The sequence below is a fragment of the Rousettus aegyptiacus genome, unplaced genomic scaffold (assembly GCF_014176215.1).
Source record: "Rousettus aegyptiacus isolate mRouAeg1 unplaced genomic scaffold, mRouAeg1.p scaffold_m13_p_1, whole genome shotgun sequence".
Taxonomy (NCBI): Eukaryota; Metazoa; Chordata; class Mammalia; order Chiroptera; family Pteropodidae; genus Rousettus; species Rousettus aegyptiacus.
The window spans coordinates 106266533-106284519 of NW_023416284.1; the positions used below are offsets into that span (position 1 = coordinate 106266533).

Here is a 17987-nt window from a genome sequence, read left to right on the forward strand (position 1 = left end):
AACAAAATATGAAATAAATGCATGAATTCTAAATCACAGAATTAATTTAAATCCTTTACTTTTATTGATGTATACAATTTTATAGAAGCTTGATTGAATACTATTTGCATGTGATTTACATTTAATTTCCCCATACTCATTTTGCATATACATTTTGCAATGTATAGTCATTTTATACATTTAAAGTTAGACTGCTAGACAGAAGGGAGTCATTCAACTAAACAATCATAGAAAGGACTGGGCCCCTGAGGGAGCTAAAAGTCTCATTGTGCAATTATAAGGGCAAGTCTGCTGCAGGATGAAACTCTCAGTCTCTGTCTGAGAGAGAATGAAGTTCCGTCAAAGTCTGATAACTTCCCTGAACACAACTCTCAAATCTCAAGAGATGGTAGAAAAGAACTCAACCCCTTTCATCCTTCTTTCTTAATTTTAACACCCCTAAATATTTACAAATATTTTAACTCTCTAGAATTTTAACTTGTTCAGTAGCTCGAGGGAAAAGAGTCCGTCATACATAGAAAATCAGAAATGAGAGGCAGGGAGAAATTCTTTGAAATAATACATGAACAAGATATATTTTTTAAAAAAATATTTATTTGAATAAAGCGTTGTTACTGCTGGGAAATATTTACTGGGTTACCAATATTATGGTCTGAATACATTTAGGGTTGGCCTATAGTGGTGTTTTATCTAATCAGCTAATCTCCAGACATGAAAGAACAAAGACCTGTTTGCTTCTAGCATCTACCCAATTCTCCCATTTTTTTTTTTTTTTTTGAGAAGGAAAAAGAGGACTGGCTTAACTATAGTTTGGGTGATTCTGTTCAGACTGAGAGATTTCATGCCACATGCATTGCGAGTTACTTTGAATGTTTCTGGCTACTGTTCAGGCCCAAAGAGTCAATTGTGATGTTAGAGATCTCAAACTTTGCTGGAGATAGAATGAATAGGTTGATTATGGTTATTCCTAGACAGATGGATAGGCTTAATCTTATCTTCTGGAAAAGTCAGCTTTTTGGTACATGGAGGATAAATAAGAAGATAGTAAAGATTGAGAGAAGGGAAAAAAAGAGTAGAAATAATGGAGCTAGTAGATGACCCTTTCAAAGGGTAAAGTAGGATAAGGAGTCATGGTTGACCTCTAGATTTCTGGTCTAGTGCAGGGATGTGGTGCATTGTATTAGAGAAAGCATGAGGAGGAGTAGACTTTAAGGCCATATTAATTCATAGTGGTTGTGTGATAACCTAGTAGAAGTCCTCAGTAGGTATATCAATTTTCATGTATCAGTACTCATGAAATGCAGACTTGATATGTTTGCTCTACTGTGGGGTTTCAATAATGATAGGATTTAAGCTACGAAATAAAATCGACTTGTAAAAATACAGGAAATTGTCTTGTGATTGGAAATTGTCAAGTTCTGACAAATCTCCTATCATTCAAACGTTCCTATAAGATAAATGTTTTGCTGTAACACTGCAGGAATAACTGTAGCAGACCTTTGCATGACTCCTTAATAAGAAAAGCCCAAAGCACTAGGGGTGGTCATCTTAGAGAAAGCTTAATAACAACCCTACTGGTATAAATCATTATTAAGTCATTATTAAGAATGGTGAAATCAGGAAGGTAACTTCCTTAAGTTAAAAAACAAGTACAAAATTAACAAATATTTGGGAATCTATTATTTAACTACCCCTGGCCTAGGATCCATGGTACATACAAAAGATATATCAAACACTATTTCAATCTACAAGCAATTATATGATCGTCTTTCATTCTAAAGTTGAAAAAAGAGTATTTGGAGTTCCTATTCTCCCTTCTTAGTCTCCTAACAGATCAGGCCTCATCTCCTTTACTCATTTTCCAGAAATATTTGAACATTCTGACTTTCAGCCCAAATGCCCACAAGGCTGCTTGATCACAGCTGTTCGTGAATAGCTTCTGCGTGAACTGAATGAAGGCAGAACGCTTCGGTGGCACCACAGGAGGCTTTCTTCTCCTGAGAAAGCCCCAAGCTGCCACTGTCCTTGCCCAACTGACTCTGGTCCTGCAATTGTTGCCTCTCCTGTCTGAGGTCTGGACAGAGCAGCAGCAGCTGATCTTGGCCTGCCAACTGGTATCTGAGCAACTGTTCTTGGGCCTCTTTCCAGCCCCGAGTCTCTTGCATGTACGTCTGCTGAACAGAAGGACTTAGGGCACAGGTGTGCCTGTGGGAGGTGACACTGGTAACAGTGGGAGCAGGCACAGCAGCCCCTTCTCGGCTGCCACCCTCCTCTTGGACAGCACGGCGGCTAACCTTCCTTCTGGACACTCCATTTAGTGACTGGTGGGGGAGCTCGTTCAGCTTGCCCAGCATGACCTTCATCCTCATATCTGTGGAGAAAAAAAGGAGGGAAAGAAATAAATTTAGCTCTTAATCAGTTGACTATATATGGTGCATATTTAGTGTCCCTGAAAAGATATCGCCAAATAACTAAAGTTGAGTCTTATCAGTTTATCAATTTCCAAATTTTTAATTTTTTAAAAAAATCCCACTATATCCTCTGCCCAATTTATAATTAATATTAATTATTTAATAAAAGTTTGATTATATAGCTTCCCAGAGAAACACTTTTATGATGTTGATAAGTCAACAAAGATTTTTTATTGTAAGCCTAACAGCTTAAATATGAAAACTAGGCCGTAACTGGGCCTTACCCAAGTAGGTTAACAAACACTCGTATTGAGAAATGTGAGCTCTAAAAACCAATTTTATTGAATTCTTTGGCTTTTATGCCAAATTTACAATTTGAATATCTTTGCTTTTATAAAAACATGAATATAAACATATGTAGAGGTAACACAAATATATAGATAAGCATGTATTCATATGAGTGTTTACATATGTGGTTGTGTAATAGCTGAACCAATACTGGACTGGAGATGCAAAATTAAGGTTCAAGTTTCCCTTCCCCTGCTATCTGGCCCTGTGACTTTCATCATGTTACTTAACTTCTCTGAGCTTCAGTTGTATAATTTCGTATCACTCTTAGATGCTACTTAACAATTTACTAAAATGTATTTCATTTTAACAACCTTAATTATTGTTCTCTCCCCTTGACATTTATTTTCCTAATTCAACAGAAATAATATTCAACTCAGAAGCCTGCGACATTGGTATTGACAAAGGTAAACAGATGATTTGGGCATTTTTGTCCTAATCCATCCCAATTCTTTGAAGAATGTATTACATAAGCAATAATACTGCTAGCTTTTAAAAATGAGATCATGCTGTGTGTAAATGAACTAATTAACCTATCACATTACTTGAGCAATAAATGATGATGAACTAGAACTATATAGTCTTACTGATATAATTGAGTCAAATCTACCAAAACTGTTGTTTATGGTATTAAATATATGAAGGATGGTCTCTAAAAGCTACATGTCACAGCAGCTAAGAATACATGCTTGGAATCAAACAAATGTAGTTAGGTGTGCTGCTTGATTCTTTGCCTGATGAATAAATGTGTGAATTGTAGTTAGGCTCTGTGTGCTTCAATTTCCTCATCTGTAAAACAGTGACAATGATAGTATTCACCTCATAAGACTATTTGAAGGTTAAATAAGATGAATCATGCAAAGCACTGCCCAGAGCCTGCAATACAGTAAGGACTGGATAAATAATAACCATCATAATTCAAATCACTAATGCTCAGATAGAACTCAATACTGCCAGGCAGTCATTTAATCCTCTTAGCCACCTGAGATATTGTGATTTATGATAAGAAATCCTATTCTGGCACAGAGTTTTTGAAAACCTTAGAATTCCCTAAGTGATAAAAGCAATAAAGATATCTTTTTGTTATGTTAATGAGGTGACTTTGGATTTCACCTAAGGATGGGAGCTAGTTGCCAGGAGAAACCAATCATGTGATTAAAGAAAGGAAACTGCCAGTCCCACCCTTTGACCTTTGGGGAAGAGAGAAGGCCTAGAGGTTAAGCCAATCAATTACCAATTGCCAATGATTTAATCCATCATGTCTATGTAATGAAACTTCCATTAAAACCTAAAAAGACAAAGTTCAGAGAGCGTCCTGACTGGTGAACACTAGAGGTGCTGGGAGAAAGGCATGCCTGGAGAGGGCATAGAAGGTCTAAGCCCCTTCCCCACACCTAGCCTTATGAATCTTTTCTATCCATTTGTTCTGGAGTTTATATCTTTTTGTAATAAACTGGTAACCTAGTAAGTAAAATGTTTCTGAGATCTGTGAGCTGCTCAAGAAAATTAATCGACCTGAGGAGGGGGTCATAGGAACCTTTGATTTATAGCCAGTTGCTCAGAAATACAGCTAACAACCTGGACTTGAAATTAGTATCTAGAGTCCATGGAGGGGTCTTTGGAACCACCAATTTGTAGCTGGTTGGTCAGAAGCACAGGTAATATCATCTGGGCTTGCAACTAGCATCAGAAGTTAATGTGAAGAGTGAGGGGCAGTCTTGTAGGATTGAGCCCCCAACCTGTGTAATCTGATGCTATCTCTGAGTGGATAGTGTCCGAATCTAGTTGAATTCTAGGACACCCAACTGGTGTCTGGAGAATTACTTGACACTGTGTAAGAACCCCTCTCTCCTCGTATTGGAAATTAAATCTCAAAATTATTTTGTCATCTCATGAAGCTAGTCTTACTGTCATCACTTTACAGATCTTCTTCTGGGTCACAAAGTTCTTAAGTGTAGTAGAATGAAATGCAAACTTAGCTAGCCTGTCTCAGACATCATGTACTTAAAATATGTACTAAATATGATTCCAAAAGTATCTTTTTTGACTAAATATGATTCCACAAGTATCTTTTCTTTCTACAGTTTACAATGATAAAATATACCATGAATTAATGGCCCTATCTTTATCTCACAAAGATAGAAACATTACACAAATTTACATTGAAATTAACAAATAAGAAATAGCAATAAGAAAGACCCTAGATGTCTAATTTTAGGATGCCTTTTTTCCTGTTTGCTTATGTTTTTCTTTCATGTACAGTCCATTCTCACCAATGTTCTTAAATGCCATCTCTTAGTTTGATTTGCATTTATTTGACAAATACCTTCATTGTCTGAAGGTTTGAGACATTTCCATTTTCAGAAGTTTCATAAGTGCCTCAGATTCAGTATCTCAAAAGAATGAACTTGTGAAATTTTTCCCAAATCCTACTCTTCTCTTTCTTTACCTTATTTCATTCATGTAATCTCTTTTCAGGTACTCAAACTGGATTGTAGGAGGAATCATTCTGAACCTCCAGAGATTCTTTGCTGGAGTACCTATTACTCATTAGTTTATTAGTTCATCTATTCAGTAATTCACTATTTAGTGAGCACCTACTTAGTGGTAAGGCTGGGAATATAGCAATGAACAAAAAACAGTCATGATATTATGAAGTTTATGTTCCCATAGTAAAGACAAATGTAAACAAGAAAATACATGGAGCCTACACTAGGCCTCAGGGATAACAGGGCTCTTAGAAGCATGTCCCCTATTCTCCAAGATTCTAAGAAATAGACCTCTAAGCTGATTAAAGTTAAAACTTTATGCTAAGTGGTTAGAACCTTATGCTAAGAACAAAGTACTAGGAAAGACAGAAAGGGCATACTTAACCTTGCTTGAGAAGCTAGGAAGGTTTCACAAAGGAGATGATTTTTGAGTTTTAAAGGACAATATGGTGACAGGCATTCCATTATAGAAAATAGCATATGTAAAGTAGGGCAGCAAGAAAGAACAAGGCATGTCGGGGTCCCTGGAAAGAGCTCCACACTGAGAACCTAGTGTGTGTATTTCAGTGTGGATGTGTATGCAGGGAGGGGGTTGGCAAAAAAATAATCTAATAATACTAGATAGAGGCCAAAAATAATTAAAGGGGTTTGAAAACCTTACTAAGGATTTTAGAATATATCTCACGGAAGATGGGGAGTCTCTGAAAGTTTTGAAGTAAGGCAATGACATATTATTTCCCTCTTGGAAAAATAGCCTTTCTATAATGAAGAAAATGAACTGTGAGGACATTAGAGAGCTTAGCTAGAAAGCCTATTGTAGTGTGAACAAGAAATGATAAAGAACAACAGGCCAGAGTTAAATATGTTTAAGAGCTGAATAAAAAGATTCTAGAGATGGTTATAACATGGGTGGAGAAGAGAAAAACGCTACTATTTATTGAACATCTAGGTACAGGTCATAGGCTTTAGTGCTCTCGCCATTGATAGATTAGAGATTAGAAGATTGAAAGATCTTGTGTCTAGGGAACAGTATATTTCCACTGCTTCAAAAACAAAACAATACTTTCTTTGGTGCACATAAAGATAAATCAGTTGAAAATAAAAATATCCCTCTTAGGCTATAATATTGGTACCTATATAACATCCTGGTGGTTGTAGGTGCTAATGAATATTTGTTGAATAATATAAATTAGCATAAGGACTTGAATATATTTTACCTTTTTCCCCAATAGATTATAACTTTCTTGAAAACTTGGACTTGCTCTTAACTCTGCTTGTATCTCCTATAGCGACTATCTCCCCGTTAACTGAATATTGATATCATATACTTTCTTTTTCTGTCAAGAGTAGTGTTTAAAGAATTAGGGATTTTTTTCAGACCAGGTATCTGAAAAGGCATTTCATGGTAACAAAGGCCCTAATTTCACCTTCTGGCTAGTACTCGTCATGTGTGAGTGTGTGCGGAGTGGTGATGGGGTTTCACTTGCACATGTGCCCAGGACAGTGTTAACAGTAAAGGTTTTATAATCAGACAAACTACTAAGGCTGTTGTCTTTATTATTTTTTATTATTAGTAGTAGTAAAATGGGGTAACCTGCTTTGCTATCTCATAAGGTTGTCATGAGAGCAAATGAGCTAAAATATGTTTGAGTACCTTGTAAACTGTGAAGGTCACTATAAAGTTCAGCTGGTGTGTTGTGATTTTGTTATTATTGTGATAATGATGAAGGTGATGATGATGATTACTGCAGGAAGAAATAAAGGACCATTCATAGGAGTATTTCATAGAAATTTAATGTAAATTTCAGCTTAAACATTACAAGTATTGTTTTTAAAAAGTATACTCTTTTCTAACTTCAAAATTTTAAACTCCTTTTAGCTGATTTCCCAAATACATATGCTTTAAAGTATTTTATCTCCATATAGTGCTTTAGTCTCTGGCTGCATGCTACTCTAAGCTCGAATGTCTTCTTTCCCCTGATTACCTCATTTTCCACCTGTAAGAATAATCGTAAAACATACTCTTGTCTTGAAATATTTTTTCATCTTGTCTTTTAAAACTCTCTGCCTTCTTTTATTCATATCCCCAAATGTCTTACTTCCTTTAGAAAAGATTTCTTTACTCGTGACTTTCTCATTCTCATAATACAGTGTATGTTGAGAAATTTATCAACTTGTTACAAACAATAAGGTATTATAGTTCAATATAAAAAGCAGTTTTATTAAACTATATGTTTTCTAACAAAATAAAGGAAATTTTAGATTATTCTATATTAATGACACTCTTATTCATTTATATGCTGGTATGTGTTTTTTGAAGAGAGAAGGGCTAATAATAATTTAAAGTAACACACAGTGATTGTAGCAATTATCACATGTTGGACCTTAAGTTATATGTATAATTTAATCCTTAAAACAACCTTCTGAAGTAAATGTTCTTATTATCTCTCTTTTGGAAAGGAGGACATTGGGGTGCAGAGAGATTAAGTAATTTCCCAAGACCAGGTACAAAGGAGTGGCAGACCTCCTTTTACAGACTTGAAGAGTTTTGGCTCCAGAGCATGTACCGTAAGCACCCCATAACATTGTGTTAAGTTAAAGACAGCAATGGGGAATTAAGGAGATTGTTTGGTTGGGTTCGTGCATGTAAATGTTATCTTTTATTTACCTTACAGTGAAAAAAAAGGTTGAGAACTATCCTGAACCCCTGGTGGCAGCACCAACATTGACATTGACTATCTTTGCTTTTCTCACAGTTCATCACCAAATTCATTAATCACTATTTTATATACAAAGTAAATGCTAATTTTTTAACTTGTGTATTATGCCCCTAAGTTTACTGAGAAAGGTCTTAGACTGTGTTAGAAGACAGTAATAGTGTCTCCGTCACACTATATGACTTATTATTGGAGCAAAGTATACTAATTTCCTATTCAGTTTAATTTAACAATGAAGGGGAACTGAGGTGAGAAAGAGAGAAGGTAATAGTAACCATCTAAATATATATAATACACTTTTGATATAGAGCAGTAAAATGAGATAAAGTATCATATTGTTTATATTGTTTCTATGAAGTATGTTAATATTCTGCTAAGCCCACATTACTCATATGTTCTCTCTCCTTTTCCAGTCCTTTGCCTAGCATATATCTGCCATGGCCATCTAACTATGGGATAATTCTCTTGCTTAGAGCTATATAAACTTTTGGATTATCCTAGTTTCCCTGGGGGTTCTCAACGCCTACCAGAACTGTTCCTTTGACAGTTCCAACTACATTGATTTATGCCTTAATACTTGTTGAATAGTTTTTCACTTGACTTGTACAACTGCTTCTATTATTGGTTACCTTTTTTGTATGAGAGTATTGTCTTCCTCTTTGGATATTGAGTTCCTTCAAGGAAGGAACTTTTTATGCCATCAAAATTGTCTCCCTATTATGCCCAGTTCTATGCCAAGTACTGAGCTTGGTGTCATCTCCGTAATTACTGCACCCAGCAGGAGGAAAAGACATAGTTTATTGAGATTAGCAAATAACCAAAGAACAAGAATAATAAATTGTCATGTAGAAGCAACTTAAAAAAGAAAAAAAAAAAAGCTTTGAATTTTTATTCCTTGGTAAAACCAATACCATTTTATATAAGGGAATTTCAAACACTACAAGTCACCTATTTTCAAATCACTGAAGATATATATTGTCATCCTGTTTTTGAGAGATCATCACTGGAAATCTGTTCCCCCTTGCTCTTCAAGTCTGCATCTATTCATAAAAGACTAACACAAGTGTTAGCTTTCCTTCACGGGCCTAAAAACATTTAAAAATCTCCTATGAATTATTTACATGGCAGCCCCAATCAGCAACATACCTGACAGACTCCCTAGCTGAAATGAAAGTGCTCTGTGTAAAGGTGCCCAGGGAGGCTGGCTGCCTCCCACTGTGAGGTTATAGACAGAACTAAGTCAGCACACATTATATGTCAGCGCCGACATCAGAAAGAATCTGATCCTTTGATCTTGGACCTCCATAGGAAGCTTAGATCTCAGACAAATTAGATAAAAAATGAATTTATAGCAGATATGTATCCTAAGGCATTTAGCTGAATGTTTGGGTTTTAGGGAAGGAAGAATATTGAGTATCAAAACATATGAATTGGCATGCCCCCTTTCCACCTCCGCCTTGTTGTTGAGTTCCCATTAAAATGGAAAGATGGATTTCAAATTGCCCCTCTATGCCTCTTGGTGTCCCATTGGTGGTTTTGATCAAGTTTTAGGAAGAATGGCATACAAATATGGGAACATATATCCTTCCTCTATGAAAAGAAGGGCTCAGATGTTTTGGATCCTTCCAGGTTCAACCACAGTCAGCTGCAGCATTCTTACCTATCCTTACTCATTTTTGTCTTCCAAAACTTTCCCGGGTGACAAATACATGCTGCTCCTGTAATTTGTGTGGGTTCTCATCACTGGCTTCTTTTGCAATGGGAACACTAACAATGAATCTCACTTCATTCTTCACCTCTCTTTCACTGTTCATGTTTTCCTCGTCCAGTCTCCGTGAGCTACATTCAGTGTTAAATGATGTGGATTCAGTATGGAAGGCCTGCACCTTGGAACCCAAATAGAATCCAAGCAGAGAGATGGATGGCTGATCAACATAAAGAATGTACTCTACCTTGGTTTCTTATTTGTCAATAAGGGCAACACCTCTGACCACATATAGAAGGAGCTATATGCAATGGTTAATAAATAATGTTAAATTATTAATTAGTTTATGAATTGATAAATATTACTGTCACTTATGCCTTTTCTAGATTATTTGCTCAAGTGAAAAATTATCATTTATTTTTAATAAGCAATGCTTGAAAAGTCAGGAAGATATGAAAATTTTAAAAAGACAAAGGAAAAATGCATTTAATTTCACATTATATCTATTGTTTTTGTAATACTCAAGCAATGGAAATGTTTTGGTAAATCTAATCTAACTCATTAATCCTTCTAGAGTTTACTTTGAAGTTTACTCTAGAGTATTCTTCGAAGTGTAAATCTAGACTGATAAATGTTCTAAATAGTCAAATTTACTAGCTCTATTTATAAATGAATGTTCTTGTCCTTTCTTTTCATCTCCTTTACTATATATTACATTTCTTTATCTATTATCTATATCTATATATAATTGAGGTTATTTTCATTAACATGCCCACATTTTCTTGTGTAGATATCACACTGTCTTATGAATAGTAATATAAATATGATCACTCTAGTTGAGTTATCCTTCACCACTTCCATAAAATCAATTTCTTATAAAAAATAGCTTTGTATCATATTCTGATACATATTTTATGAAAAATTTTAGAATTATCTGATGCTGTTGTACATAGTTTAAAATAACTGGAATTGCATTAAACCCTGGTTAATTTAGAAATAACTGAGGTGTTTGTAATATTAGTCAGTCTAATTAGAAACATTCTATAATTTCGTAGGTATTCAAGTCTTCTCTTTAAATTATTCAATAAAATAGTTTATTTTAATGTAATTCTAATATATCTCTAGTTAATTTTTTTCCAAGACAGCATATTCTTTGGTCACTATTATATATTTCATTGTTTTCTAACTGTGTACCATTGACTTATACAATATTATTTTTGCATAGATTGACATATATTTGAGTAAGTCACTCAAGTTATTTATAAATTATAGGAGTTAACAGTTTAATAATTTGAGTTATTGTTAAATAATTATATCAGCTTCAAACCATCATATATTTTCTCCAACACCATCCTCCTAATTTTTTTTTATATCTGACTGTTTTTTAGCATTCCAAAATACAGTTAATAATATTATGGTAAGACTGAGTTATATGTGTTGTCCTCATTTGACTAGGCATTCTTCTAATATTCCATTGTTGAATGTGATATTGGATCTTGGTTGCAAAAAGCTCTGGTACTTATTTAGTAGGCAGGCTCTTTTTCCTGGTTATTTCACAAAAGTTTTCCTAAGGAATTGTTAAATTTTATTCATGTTTTTAAATGAAGAGAAATTTATATTCTTATTATATAACATCAACATGCTATTTGTTAATATTTCAGAATATAGTTTTCCTTTCCTGGAAATGTGAGACAATTTCTAGCCCTAAGCTGTTTTTTTCCTCTCTGATTCCAGACATCTTGAGGCCATCTTTCCCCTCTCCTCTCACTGTCATCTTCATAGATTTGTATCTACAAAGGTACACTGATCATCCTTTTTATTTTATATTCACATTAGTTGACAGGACTCTAAAGTGGTACAGATAAATCCCTGAAGTTGATGGCTGTAGCCAAACATGCATCATATCTTGCCATTTTTACATATCAGTTTCGCATTTCCAACATGGGGTACACAAATTTCACCAAAAAAAAAAAAAAAAAAGGCCAATGGCCAGATAAAGATCAGAGCATAATTTTAAGAAGACAGTGCTGGAACCCAGGGTTCTTTGGAAAGGGAGAAGGAAAAGAAAGGAGGCCCATTTCATTCTGATCTTCATCACTCATTCCAGAATAGTTAAAGTGGTCTAATATTGTAATGCTCTACAGTAAAAGTGCTGCTGGGAAAAGATCTGGTGAATGCAAATATTTATATTATATATAAATATATATAACACAAATATTTATATTATGTGTAAAAGGCATTAAATGAACAAGAAGGAAGTGTTATAAAAGTTGAGAGAAGGGGACTATTCTTTTTAAATACGAGAATTTAGAAAAGAGAAAAAATAATTATTCTGAGATTGGAAGGGATGGTATGGTTTAAAAATGTAGATACATAGGGTGTTGCGGTAATAGGCCACTGATAACTATTGTTAAGTGAATGATGAAGATGTGAATTCTGAAACTGGGAGGTCTATTGTTATATATGGGACATAGTGTCTTAGGAGAAAAAGAGATAGGAAGTGGAGGAGTGGACTTCTGTAAGGCATATATTAACAGACTGAAGAAGGCATATCTGTGTAACAGAATGGAGGGAGATGAAAATCAAACACATTGCAGAGGCAGAATTGATGAACCTTGGCTAGCAAAGGCACAGGGTGGTAAAGGGAGAACTAAGAGTTAAAGACAACTCTGAGATGTCTAGCCTGGGAGATCTGGGGGCTATTAACCAAATTAAGGGGACAAGACAACATTTGAGAACAAATGATATAAAATTGAGCTTTTACAAAACAAAGCTGGGCTCCCTTCCTTGAATTTCTGTAAACCTGGGTTTGTGCAAACTGGACAACCAAGCCCTGGCAAATGGGATTTGAAACAGTGTGATATGATTTAAGAGCTAGAGGGACTAAACATGTAACTCAGGATAATGATATTCTTTCCTATTTAGCATTTTCTCTCATCTTTAAATTATTCAAATACATATTGTTTGTTGTGATTGTGTTATACTTAATTGTTTATTGCTTGGAATTATTCTTTCATTTTCCCTAAAGTACTGTTCTTGTGTCTCGACCAAATTGGAAACTTAGAAAGCACAAGGGACTAGGTATCACCTCTTTGTAATTGTATAGAGAGGACCTTATAAGGTACTAAATAAATATCAAGGAATAGTAAATAAATCCTTATGTAAAATTTGTTAGTGAGTAGAATCTAATCGTGTCCACTCATTCCAGCAGTCTCTCATCGCCAGTAGTGTGATTCATGTATGCAACCATACACACACTCTTCAGAGTTTATTGAACTAGTTAGATGCAGAACAACATTGGACTGCTGTTTTCTGGTTAAGCATGCACTCAGAACCATTAGAATTCACATTCATTTCAAGCAGAAAATATTATAATTAGCTATTACTTAGAAAATAAGAATATTCTCTTTAGAGCATATGTTTTAAAGTGTTTCAGATCCATGGAAATTATATGAATATTTTTCATACACCATATTCATCCTTAGCAAACCCATTTTTTGTCCTGCCCACTATCTTTCTATTTCCTAAGCCCTTTGAAGGACATGGGGAAAGCACTGGTCCGAGGCAAATACCTATCTTTTCTCTGCTTCTCACCAGTTCTAATGGTGATTTAGCAATAGAACAAACACAATCATTTGGCTTAAAGCACAATGTAAGCAAATAATACATTTTTCTAAAAGAACAACTAAATAACAAAGCAGAGTTTAACAAAGCTGACTCATTTCTTGAGGGTTATATATTCAATCTAATTTGCATAGCTGGTATTTGGCAGCTACACTCTCTTCTTTCCCAAATTCAATAATGTTGCCAAACTGGCAGCTTTGCAATAGCTAAGGGGAAGATTATATGCCTATATTCTGGTTTTCCCTTCTCTGTGTAACAAATTCAAATGTTAAACCAATAATCTTCTACTAAGTGAGAAAATATAAACATCAACCTGAATAATTGGTTAATAGATGAGTGATCAGTAGATCAGCTAGATTCCTATGCTGGGGTAGAATTTCTTTGAGACGATATAACAAAGGCTAAGAGAAAGGGCTATAAACTAAATCAATTTAGAACTGAGCCACGGGTTGAGGGAGGCCACAGTTCATCTGCACTGGGTCCCTCTGGTGGGGATCATCCCTAGCTTACCTTCTTCCGCTATGGGGTCTTCTTTTTCAGTCTCTACCTGTGATCCTTGGTGTTTGGATGAGACGTGGATATGGTTCTTTTGATCATCAGTCTGGGATTCAGAAATTTCTTCATTTTTTACTTCTAAATTAATAAGAAAAAAAGTGACTATTTCATTTTTTTAAATAAAATAACATTTATTATTTTAAATGGGCCCTAAGTACTGACATTTCTGATATGCCCCCACAAAATGATTGTGAAATACATGCAATAGAATATGTGTAATATATCTAGAGCTTAAGGAATAATGAAATAAAATCCCATATACTGACCACCAACTTTTAGATATAAAACTGCACTGTCTAATATGGTAGCTACATTACATGGCTATTGAATACATGAAATATGACTAGTTCGAATTTAGATGTGCCATAAGTGTAGACTATACACTTAATTAAAAAAAAAAATTTAAGGTATCTAATACTTTTATATTTATTACATTTTGAAATAAGTTTTAATATATTAGGTTAAGTGGCTCCCAGAAAAATGAGATTATATGCCTCCTATTTGTGGTTCATGTCATATTTTTATTGAACAGAGCTGGTATAGAATGTTACTAATGCTTTTTTTTTAACCTTTTATTTTGAAGTTATTATAGATTCATAGGAAGTTGCAAAGAAATGTACAAGGAGAACCCATACAACTCCCAGCTTTTTCCACTGTTAACAAAGTTGCAGAATCACAGTATATAAAACTAGGAAATTGATATTAGTATAATCCACAGAGTTTATGCAGATGTGTGCTTTTGATTGAAGACTTTATATCTTCAGTCTACTGCTGACTGAAGAGATGCTTTATCTTCTATTTGTTTATTAAATATAGTAATCAAAAATATACTTATGTTGCTCATGCTAGGCACTGTTCTCGGTAAACAATGGGAAAACATGATGAGTAAGAAAGACCTGGGTTCAGCCCTCACAGGGCTTTTATTCTAGTTTGGATGGCAGAAGATAAAGAAATAAATTTATAATATAGTGTCAGATGGTTCCATGTCATGGCACATGATGATTGTTCAAGGAGAAGCACTTTGGTGATTGAGCTTTGAGCTGAACTAGCTGATTTTTTCAGGGAACATGATTTTGGATTGAAAGAACTGGAAAGGAATGATTGAAAGACAAAATTATGGTTATTTGTACTTGGGTATTTGGCAGATACATTTTTTTTAAGTGAATGAAATGAGCCTATAACTTCAAAGAAACAACTTGCAGTACTTGTTGGGAGGGATAAAGTTCAAGCGCTCATGAGAAATTTAGAATTTTGGAAAATTTGTATCAACTACAATTTTCACAGATTTCTAACTCTTAAAGGTCTATGTGGAAATTAACAAATGTGATTTTAAAATTGTAGAATAAAATATGTCAGCATTTGAAAGATCTTCATAACTCATTGAAACAACCTTTTCCAAAAGACCAAGCCTAATATTTCAAAATCATGCATGGTCAAAAGCTCCATTCAATGTACTTTTAAGTAACTACCTTTTGGCCAGTATGGGTAGAGTATCAAGGAAGAATATCCACAACTATCTATAAATGCTATTAACTCATTTCCCATTTGCCCTGAGAATACTTTCTGGTGGCAGGCACTTGCAGCTTCAGTGTTTACGCTGAGATAATTCATGAATTACAGTCTTAAACTTACACCCAAAGTTTGCCACGAAATATCTCACTTTTATTATTATTTTTGCATCACTCTACTATATTGACAGTCTTTAGAGATGAATGATGCAAACAAATAACGGTGAGGTGATCCAGAGAGAATGTGCAGAATGTGACGTTCTGCTTTGTGTTGTTCCGTGCTTTGAAACTCACCACACACAAAAAAAATTTATTAAATTATTAAATGTGATCATCGTATACATTTCTGTTACATTAGGATTAGAGACAAGTTATGTTTAGAAATAACTCCAAGAACAGTTTTTATGTTTTATTCTCACATTGATAATCAGTCAGATTTACTTCAGCTTCAAAGAGCGTGTTTATGTAAAATTAATGCTGACAGCAAGCTGCACTTTTTCTTTTCTAAGCTGGAAATGGGTTAAATACTCTTCCCCTTTCTACTACATATCTGCATGAAGCTGGATTTTCTTCATATATCTCAGCCAAAACAATACATTGTGACAAATAGAATGCAGAAGCTGCTTAAAGAATCCTGCTGACTTTTCTTAAGGCAGACATTAAAGAGGTTTATAAAAATGGCATTATTTTCACGATACATTTTTTGGAAGCAGTTTTTTCAAATAAAATATATGTTAATTATGTTAACATATAACACATGTATTATTGTTAGTTAAAAAAATAAATTTTAAATTTTCTCTTTTAACTTCTAATTTGGAATTACTGATAGAACACACATTGACAAAATTGTTTGAGGTTTCCAATAGTTATTGAAAGTTTAACGAGGTCTCAAGATCAAAATTTTATAACCTGCTGACAGACCATATAGTTGAATCAGAGAATCTTGTTCTCCAAGGAAATTCAAATTACTTATACAAAGCTGATTACTGTATACTATTTTTTTTCATAAAGTTCCTCATGATCTCTTTACATTTTTAAAAAGGGGAAGTTAGAAGTCTTTGTCCATATATGCTAGTAACTAGAGGAAGAAGCTTCCTCTAGAGCTGGGAGACCAAAAGAGAAGGGATGGGGTGAGCAGAGCTTAACGAGAGGTCCTTCCATGGTCAGTAGGTTTACCCATAACATGGAGGATGAGAATTATGTCAACTACTTCCCAGAAGCACGAGATTAAAAATGATAAAAGGGCTTTGCTTTAAAAACCAGAAAGCCCTACATAATTTCTCTCTCTCCCTCCCCTTCCTCTCCTCACACACACACACACACACACACACACACACACACACACACAGAGATAAAACTTTAGATTTAAAAACAATGGCCAAAACCTTGGGGTCAACAAATCACAAGCAACATCCCAGGGTGAGGTATCATTCTTCTTGAGAAAGACAGGAATCTTCGAGTTTTCTTGTAGTTTGTCCAGCCCGATCAAGACAGGGAGAGAGGTAGGCATATCAGGCTGAAGCTTGGTAAAAAAATAAATTAAGAGCACATCCAGTGCATCTCTCAGAAATCCAAACAAGGCAAATCTTCTGGTAGCAGCTCCAAGTGTCTTTCTTTTTCCTTTATTTTGACATTCTCTCTTTGTCTCTCCTCATTTTGCCTTTTATATTCTGACTCTTGCTTATTACTTTGGTGTCCTAATATTTTCTAGTATCATACGTGTTTCATCCACTCATTTGATAGGGAGTGTAATGTGGGTGGAGTAAGAAATTTGTCAGTGCCTCATCTACTCTCTCTCCCACACTCTAAACAGAGTAGGACAGGAAAAAAAAAAAAAAAGCCTCTTTTACAGAAACTCTTTCAGTGATTCTCCATCTCTCCAGGCTAAAATCAAAACAAAAAACTACCAAGCACGCTCTTCCCTCTTCTGAAGAAGAAGATGTTTGACTCTGATTCTTGAACTCACCTTTTGGAGAATTATGTGGGCAGTGGAGCGTGTTGTTTCAGAGAATGAGATCTGGAACCAAAGTGCTTGGCTTCTTCCTGACTGTGTGACCTTGGCAAGTTACTTAGTCTTTCTGTGCCTCATGTTCTTTCTCCATAACATAGACATAGTATTTATTTAGTAAATACTTCATAGTGGTATTGTGAGGATTAGATAAATTCATATATCGAAAGCATTTAGAACATGGACCATAGTGAGTATTCAATAAATATGAGCTTTTATTATTGTTGCTATTATTTACAACTAAGTGATCCTTGCCTCTACTATATGAATTGCACAATTTAGCTCCACGTGGTTTAATATGTTGCAAAAATTTGTAAACATTTCTCTTTGAAAGAAGAAAAAGACATTAATATATTATACATAATCACATTTTTCTCTAATATTTTTATTCCTAAAAAGAAAATTTACATACTTCTGCTTTTGTTTTTCTTAAACCAACAGCACACCAGACAGCACAGGGCCAGCCATGAGACCATGGAACACAGAGAAACAGCCAGGATTATGGTCGACCTCTCTGACCTAGTCACAGGTAAGACGGCAAATGGCCTGGATCGAGCTGTAAAATTGGCCCCTGTTTAAAAAAATAATAATAATAATGTCTCAATAATAATGTATTAAGATG

General features: G+C 34.7%; 1 protein-coding gene across 9 annotated transcripts in view; it reads right to left on the reverse strand.

The window, feature by feature from the left end:
- Positions 1 to 748: 748 nt before the first annotated feature.
- The window catches only part of PKHD1 (PKHD1 ciliary IPT domain containing fibrocystin/polyductin), a 405020-nt gene continuing 387781 nt past the window's right edge, over positions 749 to 17987 (reverse strand). For all 9 annotated transcript variants that reach the window (XM_036218764.1, XM_036218741.1, XM_036218730.1 and 6 more), the window contains 3 exons: positions 17778 to 17936; positions 13805 to 13927; positions 749 to 2371 (listed from right to left, as the gene is read on the reverse strand). In XM_036218764.1, the coding sequence (XP_036074657.1) occupies positions 1917 to 2371; positions 13805 to 13927; positions 17778 to 17936 (737 nt within the window). In that variant the 3' untranslated portion in view covers positions 749 to 1916. The remainder of the gene's footprint in view (positions 2372 to 13804; positions 13928 to 17777; positions 17937 to 17987) is intronic.